The sequence below is a fragment of the Chinchilla lanigera genome, unplaced genomic scaffold (assembly GCF_000276665.1).
Source record: "Chinchilla lanigera isolate Chin_1 unplaced genomic scaffold, ChiLan1.0 scaffold00011, whole genome shotgun sequence".
Taxonomy (NCBI): Eukaryota; Metazoa; Chordata; class Mammalia; order Rodentia; family Chinchillidae; genus Chinchilla; species Chinchilla lanigera.
In genome coordinates, this window is record NW_004955412.1 from 19,655,413 (window position 1) to 19,672,829 (window position 17,417).

Consider the following 17,417-nt stretch of genomic DNA (forward strand, 5'->3'; position numbering starts at 1 on the left):
GGGTGTTTGGATCCCAGGAGAATGGTAAGGAGGGACTGGAGAAAAACCAAAAAAAAAAAAAAAAAAAAAAAAAAATCGAAATGTCTAGCAGACAGTAAGAGACCACAGAGTCTTAAGTTAGAAGTAGAGGTAATTGTAAAGATTTTCTAGGCCTAGCCCTTAATTTTAAGGAACTAAGAAGTTTTGATCTCCCCACAGTCTTGGTCTTTGGTACTAGTACTGTTGTCAATAGGAGTATAGGATTAGTGCCAAACATTCAGGTATTAATTATTTCACATCCCTTTCATCAAGGGATGAGAATGTTTTGGGGCTTCAGAAAGTGTGAATCCCATTGATCTCTGATGGAAAGAAGCACTGCAGGGAGTGTACCTTCATGGATGTTTTCTTATGCACTGATTAAAATCTCATGAACTGATTAAAAGTGTAAGCAAGCCGGGCGTGGAGGCACACGCCTGTAATCCCAGCACTTGGGAGGCTGAGGCAGCAGGATTGTTGCAAGTTTGAGGCCAGCCTGGGCTACAAAGTGAGCTCAAGGCCAGTCTGAACTGCATACCAAGACGCTGTCTCAAAAGGACAAAAAAAAAAGTGTAGGCAAAACGAAACACTGTACTAAGAAGGTGTGTGTTTGCACTGGAGGGGTCTTCAGCACAATGCCTAGTACACCAGGGAAATAAGAAATGTTGGCGTGTTCCCCAGCCTGTGATTTTCTTTTCCTTCTTCGCAGATGCCTGGAAGTCATTGACAGATAAAGTCCAGGAAGCTCGATCAAATGCCCGCCTAAAGCAGCTTTCATTTGCAGGTAATGATAGAAGTATTATTTTACTCCTGCCTCAGAATATTCTGGCAACTTGTCAGTCTAAGCAAAAGTGTTGATTCTCTAAATAAATGAACCATAATTTTTTGCTTTGGGATATAATTCATAAACCATACAATTCCCTCTGTTAAAGCATACAATTCAGTAGTTTTAAGTATATTCACAGGGTTGTGGGAACATCGCTACCTTATAACTCCAGAACATTTCTGTCATCCCTAAAAGAAACTACATACTAGTCTAGCATGGTGGAACATGCCTGTAATCCCAGCACTGGAGAGGCTGAGGCAGGAGGATTACTGTGAGTTCAAGCCAAGGCTAGGCTACATAGTGAGTTCAAGACCAGTCTGAACTACATGAGACCTGTCTTAAAAAATAAAAAAGAAAGAAACCACATATTCAGAAGTCATTTTCTAACACCAGCTATGGCAACCACAAATCTACTTTCTTTCTCTAAGGATTGACTTATTATGGGTATTTCATATAAATGGAGTCATACATTTATAACTGGCTTCTTTCACGTAATGTAATGTTTCACGTTTCTTCCTGAGCGGCAGTGTAGCTCAGTGTTAGTATGTGTTCAGCATATGCAGAGCCATTGGTTCAGTCCCTAGCAACACCCCCAAAGAAGCATATTAAAACTTGATTGGTTATTTGCACCTTGAGTAACAAAGATTGAGACTTTGGAGGTAATAAAGATAGCAGAATAGGCCTTCCTATTATGTTAATAGTGGATTTATGAGTTATTTAGGAGGGTAATTAAGCAAAACTATCAAAAGTTTCAAAAATTACATGCACTAACACTCAACAATTATATATTTAAGAAATTATCCTATAGATAGTCTCAACCAAATCTTAAAAATGTGTAAGAATGTTCATGGGGCTGGGAATTTAGCTCAGCGGCACAGTGCCTGCCGGGCAAGCACAAGGTAATGAGTTTGATCCCTGGTACCGGAAAAAAAAAAAAAAAAAAGAATGTTCATTGTATGTAGTAGCAAAAAAACTAAAAGCAACCCAAGTATTCCTGGAGAGTAATTCAGAGAGAGGTCTAAGAAGTAAACTAATTGTTTCCAGCACTCAGAAGACAGAGGCAGGAGGATTGTCCTAAGTTTGAGGCCAGCCTGGGCTATATAAGTGAGTTAAGGCCAGTCTGCACTACATAGTGAAACTCTGCCTCAAGAAAAAAGTAAACTAATTGAAAACCCAAGTTGTTAATAGTATATTTCAAGTATGACCTTGAACCCGTACAGATACTTTTAATTGTATGTGTTTGCTTCTGAGAAGTGGGACCTGCAAAATTAAGAAGGACATCTTTGTACTGTTTCACTTTTATTTCCATAAGTGTATTTTATTTATAATTTCTTTAAGAACTAGTTGAAGTGTGTTCCATTTTTAAAATAATAGATGGCAAATAGGTAAAGAAAAAATTAAGATTCTCTTGGGTTCTCAGCCTCTTCCCTCAGTTTCCCCACATGACCCACAAGGCCTCTCCTCACACTGCACACACTGTCAGCCCCGACTGCTATCCTTCTATGCCTCAGAACTCAGGCAAAACAACTCCTGTCAGTCTTGACATCTTTCCTCTCTCTCATTCATTTCCTGTTGATTCCACTCCAAAAGAATGAATCACATCCCTTTCTTCTCAGTTTTTCCTTCCTTAGGTGGAGCCGGTGTTATTTTCTCATCCATAATGTTAAAAGGCCTTATGACTAGTACCTGAATCCCTCATTTCTCTAACCACAGTTATCTTAAAAGCCTCTTTCTGTTGAAAACCAGTTGTGGAATAAAATCCTCTAACCCTTAAGTGTTTGTTATAGGCATTGAGTGCTGGTGATATGCCCAGCACTCAGGATATAATTACTGGGTCCTGCCCTCCTGGGTGTGTGGATCCTTACATGACAAAGTCCAGTTCATCCTGACTTGTCTGTTCAGCCTCAGCTCTCACCATTTTGTTCACCTCGCCCAGTCCTCTGTTCTGTGGCTGCACCACCATGTTTTCTGTTCAGATCCATCAGTGTGTCTTAAAAGTGTGATCTACCGACGTGAATGAGAATCTCTGGGCTCAGCTGAGAAAGTTAAGTTTTTAACTTCTGCCCCTAAGTAATTGTCATTCCCTGCGTTTCATGTGCTTTCGCATTGGTACATCACATGCACCAGGAATAGCCTACTTCCCACCATCTTTTCTCTTCCCCAGATTCCCTTGTTTGCTAGACAAACTTCTACTAATACTTCAAGGCCCTGCTCGGAGTTGCCTCTTTTCTATAGCTTTTTTGACCATTCTCTCCTGTGCCTATGGAAACTGCTTATGTGATTACATCAGTTAAGATAGTTTGTCATCATACGTAACAGAAAGTCTAGAGGTAGGAGAAGCATCAGGGCTGATTGAGTATGCATTGTCACCAGAGACCAAGAGAGAGTCTCTCCGCTTTTTACATTTTGCCATCTGGCAAAGCTTCATCTTCAGGCTGGTAGCAAATAGCTGCAGCAATTCCAGAACTGCCTTCAGTCTTGGCAGTGTCCAAATGAACTGGAGGGGCATTTTACTACTTTCTCTTTTTTTTTGAGGAAAGGTCTCGCTAATGTAGTTCAGGCTGGCCTTGAACTCACTGTGTAACCCAGGCTGGCCTCAAACATAGCAGATGAGAAAGTCCTGAAGTGGGAATGCCGTTGGTGTTCTTATTGTGCCTTCCGTGAAATAGAAGCTCCATGCATACACAGGTGCCTTATCTGTCGTGTTTACCTAATAGTCCAAGGCCCTTTCTGGCACATTGGAGAGAGGGAAAGAATGCTGGGCTATTTCAGGTGTGTAATTTGTTGAATGAATAACTGAATGCCCACAAATAATACAGCCATGTGTCACTCAGTGATGAGGATATGTTCTAAGAAAGAGGTTATTAGGCTGATCATCTCCATGTAAGCATTACAGTATACTTATGCAAACCTAGATGGTGCAGCTGTTCCACCCTAGCTCTAGGCTACAAACCTGTGCGGCATGGTACTGTGCTGCGTGCATACTGTAGGCAGTTGAGCATTTGTGTACCTGAATATAGGAAAGCTGTAGGAAACACTTGACTTAAAGGTAAACAGTGATGGAGCTGCATAGGGCACTTAGCATGAATGCTGTGGGAGTTGGGTGAGCCAATGAGTAGTGGTGAGTAAATGTCAAGGCCCAATACATTATCAGAGACTTGATAAATTCCATACAGTTAATCCATACTAAATTTATTTTTTAAATATTTTTTTTTTTATATGGGTGTAACCCGGCGGTAGAACACATGCTTAGCATGCACCTTGGCTTCAGTCCCAGGCATCATAAGTTAAAATGAAAAGCTTCTTTTACGATACATTAACCTCATATAATTATGACTTTTCCCACCACCCCCTCCAGCTTGCAACTGTTTTACTTTACAAGATTTAAATTTTTATTTTATTTTATTTTGTTTTGTTTTGTTTAACTTTTTGACTGTGTATAAGATACTAGGGCTTGAACTCAGGGCCTTCACTCTGGGCCACATCCCAGCCTTTTTTTTTTATTTTTTAACTTTGAAACAGAATTTCAGTCACTAAATTGCTCAAGCTGAGCTTGAATTTACATTCCTTCTGCCTCAGCCTCCCAGAGTGCTGGGATTATAGGCACACACCACCATACATACCTGGGCTTTTTGACTGCTTAAGCTTAAAATACAAACACAGTGTACAGCTACCAAAAATTAATTTTCTTTATATCCTTATTCTCTAAACTTTTCTCTATTTTTAAATCATTTATTTTTTAGCTGGGCGAGGTGGTACACACCTTGGATCCCAGCATTTTATTCTGGAAGGCTGAGGCAGTAGGATTGCAAATTTGAGCCTCGCCTGGGCAAATTAGTGATTTAGCGAGACCCAGTCTCAAAGTAAAAAATAAAAAAGGACTGGGGATGTTGCTCAGGGAGAAGGCCCTGGGTTCAATCCCCAGTATTGCAAGAAAAACATCTGTTTTAACTTTTAAAATTTTTTGTTAAAACTAATGCACGAACACACACATAGGCCAACAGTACCCTGTCTTCCTGCTTTCTACCTTGTCCTCTCATCTCCTATAACAGCAGTTCCTTTTCCTAGAATAACTTTCGAAGGACCTGCATCTGGTTTATAGTTAACTCTGTTTTTAATAAGTAGAGAGTGAAGTCAGCTGTGGTGGCGGCATACATCTCTAATCCCAGCACTTGGGAGGCTAAGACAGGAGGATAGCTGTGAGTTCAAAACCAGCTTGTGGTACATAGTGAGTTCAGACCCTGTCTCAAAAAAAGTAGGAGTCTAAACTACCAGTTGAAAGTATAGTATAGTAAACGTGTAGACAGTAACATAGTCATTTGTTATATCTTGTCCACAATAGACAGCCTTGTATGGTACATTAATAATACCAAAGTAGAAAGTCTGCCAAAAAATGTATACATGCTATAGGAAAAGAAAAACTTGTATAAATAGTTTAATACTAAATTTATTGAGACATCATGAGATTAATACAAGTTACCGTTAGCCTCTACAGTTACAAGAGGTACGCCAGGTAGTGGCCATCGGCTTCCAGACATTTATTAGTACAGCAAACAGCTGCTTGAGTAACCATGGTCCTTGAGATTGCTGCATAGGCATTTTTCAGTTTCCTCTCTAAAGGCTGGCAGTGTAGGGGGTTTTCTATGATATACAACATCCTCTACAAGAGTATCACCAACAAGAGTATCACCATCTGTTGAAAAAACATACTATTTTTCTTATCTTGAAGTGTATATACATTTTTTGGCAGCTCTGTATTTTTTTTCAGACTCTAATTAGTAAATTAAGTTTACTTAATAAAAGGTATAGAGTCCATCAGCTGTTTGCCAATGTCAGATAGAAATGTGGCAGTTATTCTGCCTTGTACCTGATATCAGAAAAGCTAGTCATTTTAGAAAACCTTTCATCGGGGCTGGGGATTTAGCTCAGTGGCAAAGCGCCTGCCTGGCAAGCACAAGGTCATGAGTTCAATTCCTGGTGTCGGAAAAAAACTAAAAAAAAAAAAATAGGAAACCTTTCATCATCTCTGCCAACAGACTTACATAAATGTTTTCATGAAATAAAAAACTGTTGGGCAACCCTTTCGGGGCCCTTGCTGTCTCTCAGGAGCTATTCTTAGTCCCCATTTTTTTTTTTTTTTTTGTCTTTTAGAGACGAGGTTTCACTATGTACTTCAGGCTGGCCTTGAACTCACTTTGTAGCCCAGGCTGGCCTCGAACTCACAGCAGTCCTCCTGGCTCAACTTCCCAAGTGCTGGGATTACAGGCATGAGCCACCTAGTCCCCATTCTTATTCCCCAAAATTTTCCTACTCTTAAAAAAAAACACCTTCAGGAGGCTGAGGCAGGAGGATTGCCATGAGTTCAAGGCCAGACTGAACCACACAGTGGAATCCTGTCTCAAAAAAAAAATCCTAGCCAGGTATGGTGGTGCACGCCTGTAATCCTAGCACTCGGGAGGCTGAGGCAGGAGGATCAGTGCAAGTTCAAGGCCAGCCTGGGCTACAAAATCAGCTCAAGGTAAGCCTGAACTGCATTGCGAGACCCTGTCTCAAAAAGACAAAAAAAAAAATCTTGCTTATCAATAAAAAATGCTCATAATAGCATGAGACAGTGAGTAACAAACAGTTAAGTGTATTAATGTCTACATTCATTGAAATGCCACAGCATTCTGTGCCCGGGGCGTGTTGCCAGTGCTTTATACCTGTGTACATAAGAGCTTACAGAACCCACACCCTCCATTCCTCTAAACAAAAATGGGAGTGCATTTGGAGTTACACAGTTCAAGGTTCAAGCCATGACAGACTAGCTGTGTAACCTTGGGTATGTTAAATTCTATGAAATTAAGTTTGTTCACCTTGAAATGAAACTAGCAATGGACTGGGCGGTGTAACTCAGTGGTAGAGCACTTGCCTGACATGCACTAGGACCTGGATTCATTCCCCAGCACCCCACACACGAAGCTAATAATTCCCACCTCTGGTGGCCATTATGAGAGTGAAACAAAATAGCACGTGTAGCATTTCTTTGTACATACAGCACATAGGAAACCCTCTGTAGCTTGGTGGAATGTTTTTTCTTCACTTAGCAATCTACTGTGACCACTTTCCATACTTACAGATCTATGCCAGCATTATGTTGGTGGCCAGTGCTAATTTCCAGCTAATAGTTAATATTATACACCTTTGAGCAGCCTCTGGCAGAGTTACTCTTTAGCCACAAGCATTTCCTGAGTTCCATGCAGTTTTCTGTTGGCTGCAGGCCTCATCACTGAGGTGCATTTTATCCTACAGGTGTTAACGGTTTGAGGATGCTGGGGATTCTTCATGATGCAGTCGTGTTCCTGATTGAGCAGCTCTCTGGTGCCAAGCACTGCCGGAATTACAAATTCCGTTTCCACAAACCTGAGGAAGCCAATGAACCCCCCTTGAACCCCCATGGCTCAGCCAGGGCTGAAGTCCACCTGAGGCAAGTTTTATTCTCCGCTGCGAGCAGTTTGAGGTCCCAATTTTATTATCTAAATCCACAATTCTTTTCCCACATACTCTAGAGATTCGCCGTAGTAAAGCTACTGTTTTACATACTGCTTTATTAAAGCATTTTTCTAAATATGTTTCCATCTTTTGGCTCTAGGAAGTCAGCGTTTGACATGTTTAACTTTCTGGCTTCTAAACATCGACAGCCTCCAGAATATAATCCCAACGATGAGGAAGAGGAAGAGGTACAGCTGAAGTCAGCTCGGTAAGTCCTGAGAGGCGAGAGTCATTAGAAGTACTCTTTTTTCCCTTTTCTCCAGCACTTCAGGACACTGTGTGGTTTTACCTGGTCATGATGGCACGTTCCTGTAATCCAAGCTTTAGGGAGCTAAAACAGGAGGATTGCCATGAGTTTGAGGCCAGCCTGGACTACATACTGAGACCCTGTCTCCAAAAAAAGAAAAGAGAAAAGAAACTATTGTTTTGCTTGGAATACAGTTTCATGAGACAACTGAAATATAATGTTTGCAATGAAGTATCAGTAGCTGACCGGTAAAGAGCAAAATAAACTAGAGGAGAAAAATGAGAATAACTGTAAGATAGGTGTTTCTTTTAACTGTAGTCTGTGTGTCAGCTTTGGCTATAGCACCATAATCAGCACGATCAGAAAGTACTGTCTATATTTCAAGTGGTCCTCGTTTTATAAGGCCTTTGGCTGTGCTTGACATTGAACAACAAGTATACTCCTGTTCTCTAGGAACCTTCGATTCAAGGCTCAAAACAGTATTTCCTGAGGAGAATTCATTAATAATATGCCTTGTCTCTTAGGAGGGCAACTAGCATGGATCTGCCAATGCCCATGCGTTTCCGGCACTTAAAAAAGACTTCTAAGGAGGCAGTTGGTGTCTACAGGTATGGCTACAATTCTAGAAAGAATTCCAGAAAACTTAACAAACTTTACCAAAATAGAGCAGACCAAGTGCTGGAGTGACCTCCCTCATTCAGTCCATGGTTTTCATAGGTATTAGGTAAACCTACAGTACTAGGGTCCCATAACTGCTTGTGTTAGACAGGCATTTAACACAATGCACAGTAGAACACTGTTCATTCTAAGGCTGGGGGTTTAGATCATTTGTAGAGCACTTGCCTACTATGCATGAGGCCTTTGGTTCACTCCACAGCACTGTGATTAAAAAAGGAAGAGAGGGAGGGAGGGAGGGAGATACATCTTACTCTGACCGGTTGTCAGCACAAATCGGGTGGATCCACATTTTTTTTTCCTCTCAAATGTCTGTCTCTCCTAGGAACTAATAGGCCTGGAGAATTCATTCCTTTCTTTATGTATTGACTCAGTCTTGAGAACCTGTGCCTGTTGTCTTTTCCACCTTTCTGTCCTAGGTCTCCCATTCATGGTCGGGGGCTTTTCTGTAAGAGGAACATCGATGCAGGTGAGATGGTGATTGAGTATGCCGGCAACGTCATCCGTTCCATTCAGACCGACAAGCGGGAGAAGTACTATGACAGCAAGGTGAGTGCCCCATTTACTCTCCCAGTTCATTTGTTTTGCTGTAGAGAGGATATCCATGGGTTCCAAAACAAATACTAGCAATATGCTATCAATTCAAAACACTGGAGATTCAAGGGGTTGTTTTATTTATTTTTTGTTTGTTTCTTTTGTTCTGGGGATCAAAACCACAAAGACTTTTTGTGGGAGAGGTTACTAGGAATCGAACTCAGGGTCTTGCGCTTGCCAGGCAGGTGCTGTGCCACTGACCTACATCCTTGGCCCAAGACTTATTAAAAAACATTTTATATCTGAAACTTGGGCTGGCTATGGTGGCGCTCTTGGGAGGCTGAGATAGGAGAATCACAATGAGTTCAAGGACGACCTGGGCTATGTAATGAGTTCAAAGGCAGCCTGAGGGCCAGGGATTTAGCTCAGTGACATAAGCACCTGCCTGGCAAGTGCAAGGTCCTGAATTCAATTCCTGATACCAAAAAAAAAGGCAGCCTGAACTATATAGCGAGACCCTGTGTCTAAATAAAGACATACATATATACCAAACAAACAAATAAACTGAAACTTGGGATAGACCACTACTAAAATTCAGAATCCACTCAAAGGAGTAGTACACTATGTGATGATTTGTCTTAGTGGATCCCAGTATCTAAAGCACATAGCTACATAAATTGTAGATTTCTCTCTGCTGCAGAGACCTTAAGAAACCTCTAGTCTACTGTCCGTAACCTAGGCGCTCCTCCTGGAAGCATATCAAAAGATAGCTGCTTGGAGAAATCTGAGCATTTTACTAGAACAAACTGTTCTTCAGTGGCTGTAGATAACTTCAGAAGGCTAGGAAGTGCACTTCAATCTGAGCTAGAAAAAGATTACTAGTTCAGGGCTGAGATTACTAGTTCAGGGCTGCATGCCAGGGTACTTACCTAGCATATGTGGAGCTTTGGGTTTCATCTCCAGCACCAAAGCAAACAGTGAAATAACAAGTTCTTTCTCCTTCCTGATTAGGGCATTGGTTGCTACATGTTCCGAATCGATGACTCAGAGGTAGTAGATGCCACCATGCATGGAAATGCTGCACGCTTCATCAATCACTCCTGTGAGCCTAACTGCTACTCTCGGGTCATCAATATTGATGGGCAGAAGCACATTGTCATCTTTGCCATGCGCAAGATCTACCGAGGAGAGGAGCTCACGTATGACTATAAGTTCCCCATCGAAGATGCCAGCAACAAGCTGCCCTGCAACTGTGGCGCCAAGAAATGCCGGAAGTTCCTGAACTAAAGCTGCTCTTCTCCCCCTGCGTTGGAGTTCTGGGACCCAGGACCAGCCAAAGCAGTTCTGAAGGCCTTTACTGGCCCCAAGAGGCTCCAGGATCAAGCGGGCACAGCTGAGGGGCCTCCATAATGGCTGAGCACCCTATGTCCCACATTCACATACATGTGATTGTAGTCCTGGAGAGAGATGAGGTCTTGAAGAAAAGATCCATGATTGGCTCTCTCATGGGCCCTCTCTGATTATTTACTGTTAGCAGGTGGGAAATGGGATCCCTGGGAGACTTTCCTAGAAGGAGCCTATATAGGTTAGTTGTGGTGGGAGAAGGGGCCTGAGCATCTCTGCAGAGAGCAGTTGTCATCCTCACCTTGGCCCTTTCCCAAGCACTATAAATGAGGGGTCAGGCAAGACCCCAGATACGGGGCTGTTGGATACCTGGTCTTTCAGAGCCAGGCCCCACCTGTGGCTATCTGTTGACCAAACAGAGAAGTTCTGGTGGTTTTCCCTATTATCCTCCCACTGGAGCGGTCACTTCCAGTCAGAGGACTGGATTCCTAGCACCTCTGGTGTCAAAAGGCTGTCTTGGGGTTGTGCCAAGTAATTACCAAACCTTGAGCCTGTGGGCTTTAAGTGGGAGTGGTAGCCCATGAGCCTTATCTCAGCCAAGTAACCTTTCTTGACAATAGGAGCGGCTTCCCTGTCCCATCCCTCTCTTCACTTCCTTCCTTTCCCCTGTTCTTCATCCCACTGCTTTCCCATTCTTTCTGGGTGGTGGGGGAGACCAGCTCCCTGCTCAAGGACACTCTCTGTCGGGCTAGGACGTGCCTCTAGCACATTCCGGCCTGTAAGCACTCCAGGTGGGGAAGTGGACAGGAGCCATTGGCCATAACCAGACAGAATTTGGAGAAGTTTTCCTAAAACTCCACTGAAAGTTTTATAAGAAATATATGTAGCATGATTTTTTTAGAGGAGACTAAAGATTATTTCAGTAGGATTTAAATCATGCGACAACTAGAGTATCACAACCAGAGTGACCCCTGGGGCCTCTTCCTAGGACATGGTTACTTTCTTTTTCCCTTGGTAAAACGTAGGAAGACTTACGTTTTGAATGGTCAGTGTCCAGTTGAAGGCAGAACACTAATCAATTTCAAGGCCCAAAACTTGGGGACTAGACCACCTCGTGTTGAGGGACCTCTGCCAGCTACATGCAGTCGATGGATGAAGTAAATTAAATGACACTACTGCCCTGATTACTCCTTAGGATGTGGTCAAAACAGCATCAAATGTTCCTTCTCCTCCTTCCCCCAAGACAGTGTTAAATTAAGTCATTTAACCTGTTAAATTAAGTCATTGGATTTTACTCTGTTCTGTTTACAGTTTACTATTTAAGGTTTTATAAATGTAAATATATTTTGTATATTTTTCTATGAGAAGCACTTCATAGGGAGAAGCACTTATGACAAGGCTATTTTTTAAACTGCGGTATTATCCTAATTTAAGAGAAGATCGGTTTTTAATAATTTTTTATTTTCATAGGATGAAGTTAGAGAAAATATTCAGCTGTACACACAAAGTCTGGTTTTTCCTGCCCAACTTCCCCCTGGAAGGCGTGCTTTCTGTTGTTCACGTGTAGCTTGTTTGTGCCCTGTTGAGGTCAGTGTTCCCCGGCTCTGCTCTTTGGCAGTAATGGAGAAGGAAGGTCACCCGGCTCTGTTAGGCCACTCCCCTTCTTCCCCATCGCAGCTCCTCGGAAGGCTGCAGAAGTCCTCGGCACATCTGTTTCTTCTCTGCTTCCTTTCCCACACTGTCCCTCTCCATCTGAGAGAGAGAGAGCGAGAGCGAGCGAGCACTCTTACATTGCCTTCATCTTCCCTACTTCCGAGTCAGCAGCCAACAAATTGAACAGCAGTTTGACCTTTTCCATCACCATCTGCCTCAGAGGTCACCTTTTCCTCTGCCCCTCAGCTCCTCAGAGAACCCGCTGATCCCCCGTGCCCTCTTTCGGCGCAGCCCGTTGAAACTGAAGCACAGTCTGACCACTCACGATAAAGCAGATTTTCCTCTGCTCCTGCCACAAGGTTTTAGAGTAGTGTAGTCCGTGTAGAGGGCGGGGCATCCTTTTCTCACCACGAGAAGCCCATTCCTCTGGAAGTCTAGCAAAGCAATACGACTCAGCCCAGCACTCTGCCCCAGGACTCACGGCTCTGCTGTGCCTTCCATCCTGGGCTCCCTTATCTCCCGTGACCTTAAGAACTTTGTCTGGTGGCTTTGCTGGAACATTGTCACTGTCTCCACTGTCATGCAAGGGAGCCCAGCACTGTGGCCAGGATGGCAGAGACTTCCTTGTCATCACGGAGAAGTGCCAGCAGGGGACTGGGGAAAAGCACTCTACCCAGACCTCACCCCCTCCTCCTCTTGCCCACGAACAAGATGCAGTGGCCCGAGGGTTCCACTAGTGTCTGGTTTCCTTTATTATTGCACTGTGTGAGGTTTTTTTGTAAATCCTTGTAATCCTATTTTTTTTAAAGAAAAAAAAAACTTAAGCTGCATTTGTTACTGAAATGATTAATGCACTGATGGGTCCTGAGTTCACCTTGAGAAAGACCCAAAGGCCAGTCAGAGGGTGGGGGAAATTCAGCTGAACAGACCTAGTTCCTGCCCTGCTAGGCCGCGCTGTACTGTGAGCCCCCTCCTCATTCTCTTTCTCTAAGCCCACACCCTGAGGACAGGGGAGGAGCCCACACCTTTCCTTCTCCTGCCAGCTGCAGATGGTTTGCCTTGCCTTCCCTCCCCTCACTGTCAGCCACAGAATGAGAAACCCCTCTTACAGCTCAGCCTTGAGTCCATTGCCAAAATGTCAGCGTACCTGCCAGCAACTTGGGGAATAAGCTAAGGTTTCCCTGCGAGAGGGAGAGAAGGCAAAAATGGCGTGGCTGTCTCCAAACATGTCTGAGTTTGATTTGAAAGTGACCAAGAGACTTTCCGCACAGAAGTGCAGATTGAGGAAGTGTGGTGGGTCATTCCCAAGCATCCCCCAAGGGGCATCCCAAATCCCTAAGGAGTGACAGCTGCAAACCTGGTCAGCCGTCGGTGAGAGCCATCTCACTTACCGCTTTGCTGCTAGAACCTGTTGTGGCTGCATTTCCTGGTGGCCAGTGACAACTGTGTAACCAGAATAGCTGCATGGCGCTGACCCTTTGGCCGGAACTGGTCCCTTGGCTCCTCCATTGCTGCCCACCACGTCCAGCACAACCCTTCTTCTACTTCTAGACCAATAGCAAGAATTAAGGGAGAAGCCTTGGCAGCTATAAGTTCTCAGCCAGACGCCTTTGCCAGGACCCAGCCTGCTGCCCTGCTTACCTCTGTCCACCCCTCGGCCAATGCAGTGAGCGTCATGCAGCAACCTTGAATTCAAAAAAACAAAAAAATCCACAAAAACAAAAAAAATCTTTCAATGAATGTATCTTTCTAAAGGACTGACTTGTTCAATCAAATATCAAAATACTAAAGGTCAAAACCTTATCATTTGTTAACTTAGGAATTTGATTTGGGGTTCTTCATAGAAATTAAGTTGTTTTTGTTTTTAAGGAAAAGCGGGTCATTGCAAAGGGCTGGGTGTAATTCTGTTTCATTTCCTTCTTCATTTTAAAGCAATACAAGGTTATTGAGCAGATGGTTTTGTGCCGAATCATGAATACCAGTCAAGTCTCACACTCTGAAAATTTGAAACTTTTTTGTTTGCTTTGGTTTTCAAATAAATATAAATATGATATATATAGGAACTAATATAGTAATGCACCATGTAACAAAGCCTAGTTCAGTCCATGGCTTTTAATTCTCTTAACACTATAGATAAGGATTGTGTTTCAGTTGCTAGAATTGGCAGGAAAATGTCAAGCTAGTGTTCCTCTGATTCCCTGACGGGGAAGCCCAAACTACAAAGGAATGGCAAAGCAGGCCTCTCCTAGGATCAGAGCGAAGTGCAGAAATGGAGACACCTGGATTTTTTCCTGCCATGAATGTTGCCAGTCAGTACCTGTACTCCTTGTTTCTCTATTTTTGGTTATGAATGTTGGGGTTACCACCTGCATTTAGGGGAAACTTGTGTTCTGTGCTTTCCTGGTATCTTGTTCCGAGGTACTCTAGTTCTGTCTTTCAACCAAGAAAATAGACTTGTGGTGTTTCTTTTATTGAACTTATAACAGTCTCTCTAGTAAATACAGGTAGTTGAATAATTGTTTCAAGAGCTCAACAGATGACAAGCTTCTTTTCTAGAAATAAGACATTTCTTGACAACTTTATCATGTATAACGGATCTTTTATTTTTGTGGGGTTTTTTCCTTGTGTTCTTCCAAGCTTCTGGTTAGAGAAAAAGAGAAAAAAAAAAAAAAAAAAGGAAAATGTGTCTAAAGTCCATCAGTGTTAACTCCCTGTGACAGGGATGAAGGAAAATACTTTAATAGTTCAAAAAATAATAATGCTGAAAGCTCTCTACGAAAGACTGAATGTAAAAGTAAAAAGTGTACATAGTTGTAAAAAAAAAAGGAGTTTTTAAACATGTTTATTTTCTATGCACTTTTTTTTATTTAAGTGATAGTTTAATTAATAAACATGTCAAGTTTATTGCTGCACATGGTGGAGCTTCCTTTTTGGCCTTGGCAGGGATGGAGAACTTGGGGAAGCTGCAGCCCTGACCTGGTTACAAAGTTCCCTCCACGGTGCTTGTGTGAGGGCGAGGACCAGGACAGAATTGCTAGACCATTCTGCACCGCCAGGGACAGGCCCCGCCCACACTGGCACCCTCAGGACCTAATGGATTCGGGATCTGAGGATAGGGTCAAGAGGACCCTGAACCCCTCTTGTCCAGTCAAGGTGGAGCAGAGGCCCTTGATTTTCTCCTGAATGGCAGAATAAATTGAAAGCATTTCAGCACCTGCTCTTCTCCATTCCACCTTAAGGCTGAAACTCGGCTGTGTATTCTGTGATGAGGGCCAGGTTTCAGTTGACAAATCATTGTAAATAATCTGCCAGACCGGGGCCATGAACCTCAGGCCACCCGGTTGAGCTCACCCTAAAGCCAAGGCTGCTCCGCGGGGGTGGTCCCCTGCACAGAACCTCCTCCTCTTACAACCACTGCCTGCAGAGGCTCCACCCCGGCCCGTCCTCCACCCTCTTCCCCTGAGGCACCTTTGGGGACTTGGAGTTGGATATACCATGGGAACCCCAAACGATCAGGCCGTATTGCAGGCTATCTTCAACCCCAACACCCCATTTGGAGACATCGTTGGGGTGGACCTGGGAGAGGAAACAGAGCAAGACGAAGATGAAGGTGAGCATTTGACCTTGGAGTGTAGCTCTTCACACATGTTGACTGCTCCCCCCACCCCTCGCCATTTTTCTTTTTTGAGACAGGGTCTCGCTATGCAGTTCAGGCTGGCCTTGACCTCACTTTATAACCCAAGCTGGCCTCAAACTTGCAGCAATCCTGTTTCAGCCTCCCAAGTGCTGGGATTACAGGCGTGCACCACCACACCCAGCTGTGACTGTTGGGCCCTGAAGGCAGCATAAGAGGTGATGTGACAGGACCCTGGTTCCACCAATCTTGCATGGATGATGGCGATGGGAAGCAGGAGTTGGATGATCTTCAGGGTGGGGAGAGGGACTTAGCAAGAGACATTCCATCCAGAAGAGTGAGCCAGGGGTAATCTCTCAGTCCCTCTGCCCTTACTCCTCTGAATTTACACTTCATTCCCTCCATGATCCAAGCTTAATTGCTTTTGGTGGGTGATGTTAAACTCTCAAGTCTTGTCCTAACAGACAGTGTCACACTCACAGAATGGAAGGCAGACGCAGTTGAGTAGTTCCAATACAGCAAGCAGAGTTAGCACTTGTTAAACAGTATCATAAGCCAAGTCTTCCGCAGAATGAGTACGTTTCCCACTGGCCCTAGTGGAGAAGTGCTTCTGTCCTTTTTTAGACAGTGAAACCTAGCTTTGCTTACTGAAGCTTCAGGCTAAGAAGCCGAGTTACACATCGGAGTGATTTTTGCATCCGGGGACGTCAGGGCCTTTGGGAGGGAGGCAGAGTGGCAGAGCAAGAGAACGGGCTAAAAAACCAGAAAGCTCAGTGTTCCCCTGCCAGCCTGCTACTGTGTGGAGCTAAGCAATCTACTGAGTTGGGGGTTCATACTCATGGCCCTGGGGAGCCGTCTAGGGTCCCTTTCCTGTCCCTGTGGCTCCAGTTGTAGTCTCCGGGCTTGGTGATCTCAAGTCCTACCCCGAGCTCGGGACCTTTACGCCTAACGGGAGCCACACCCATCAAGTCTGGATCAGGGCTCAGGATTCCAAAGCCTGAGGTGGCTTTTTCTTCTTGCCCTCAACTACACGCGTGTCCCCACCTGGCTTCTTCCCTGGCACAGATGCAGTTTTCCCTCAAGCACAGCTGGAACAGTCCAAGGCGCTGGAGCTGCAGGGGGTGATGGCGGCAGAGGCCGGGGACCTCAGCACAGCCCTGGAGAGGTTTGGCCAAGCCATCGGCCTGCTTCCGGAGAGAGCGTCAGCCTACAACAACAGGGCCCAGGCCCGGCGGCTCCAGGGGGATGTGGCAGGTGAGGGAAACGCCCGGGAGCCTCCACAGAGGGCACAGAGCAGAGGGAGCTGTGGGGCAAGGAACCGCTAAACCCATGTTTGGGCCTGAAAAGCCTGAGGTATGGTACAGACCCTGCTGGTCTCACGGGGCTGTGGTGAAAGTCAGAAGAGACTGCATTCTACTCATTTACTGAAGGGACAGTTCATGAGAGCCTACCCTGTGGCAGTAAGCTGAGTACCAAGGACATGAAGGTAAAAGATGCAGTATTTGCAGCTAACGTTTATCCAGTACTTACTACATGCCAATATGCTATAGTAACTCAATCTTGCAGCAACCCTTGAAAAGCTATGTACTCTTGTTATTCCCCCTTTTTTGTCTTGTTTCCTTTTGTTTTTTGAGACAGGGTCTCACTATGTAGTTCAGGCTGGCCTTGAACTCACTTTGTAGCCCAGCCTGGCCTTGGACTCTAGACAGTCCTCCTGCCTCAGCCTCCTGAGTGCTGGGATTACAGGTGTGCGCCACCATGCCCAGCTATTCTCATTTTAAAGATGAAAAAACTAAAGAAAGGACAGGTTAAGTGACTGGCTCACTATCCTCCAGGAGGGAAATGTCAGAGCGGGGATTGAACAAGATGGTAGGGGTCTTAAACCCCATTTGATACTGCTCCTTATGAGCTCAGAATCCAAGGGACAGAGCAGTGACATTATTAGGTTATCAACACAG

General features: G+C 44.3%; 2 protein-coding genes across 2 annotated transcripts in view; both read left to right on the forward strand.

Moving 5' to 3' along the window:
• Positions 1-14,737, forward strand: part of Kmt2a (lysine (K)-specific methyltransferase 2A) — a gene marked incomplete at its 5' end in the record, with an annotated part of 83,715 nt that extends 68,978 nt beyond the window's left edge. The window contains 6 exon segments of the mRNA XM_005378244.2: positions 725-799; positions 7,133-7,307; positions 7,473-7,580; positions 8,144-8,227; positions 8,714-8,843; positions 9,840-14,737. Coding sequence (XP_005378301.1) covers positions 725-799; positions 7,133-7,307; positions 7,473-7,580; positions 8,144-8,227; positions 8,714-8,843; positions 9,840-10,115 — 848 coding nt within the window. The 3' untranslated portion in view covers positions 10,116-14,737.
• Positions 14,738-15,177: 440 nt separating this feature from the next.
• Positions 15,178-17,083, forward strand: Ttc36 (tetratricopeptide repeat domain 36). Its single transcript, XM_013511203.1, has 2 exons — positions 15,178-15,435; positions 16,525-17,083. The coding sequence occupies exons 1-2, from the start codon at positions 15,321-15,323 to the stop codon at positions 16,782-16,784; spliced, it is 375 nt and encodes a 124-aa protein (XP_013366657.1). The 5' UTR covers positions 15,178-15,320; the 3' UTR covers positions 16,785-17,083.
• The last annotated feature ends 334 nt before the right edge of the window (positions 17,084-17,417 follow it).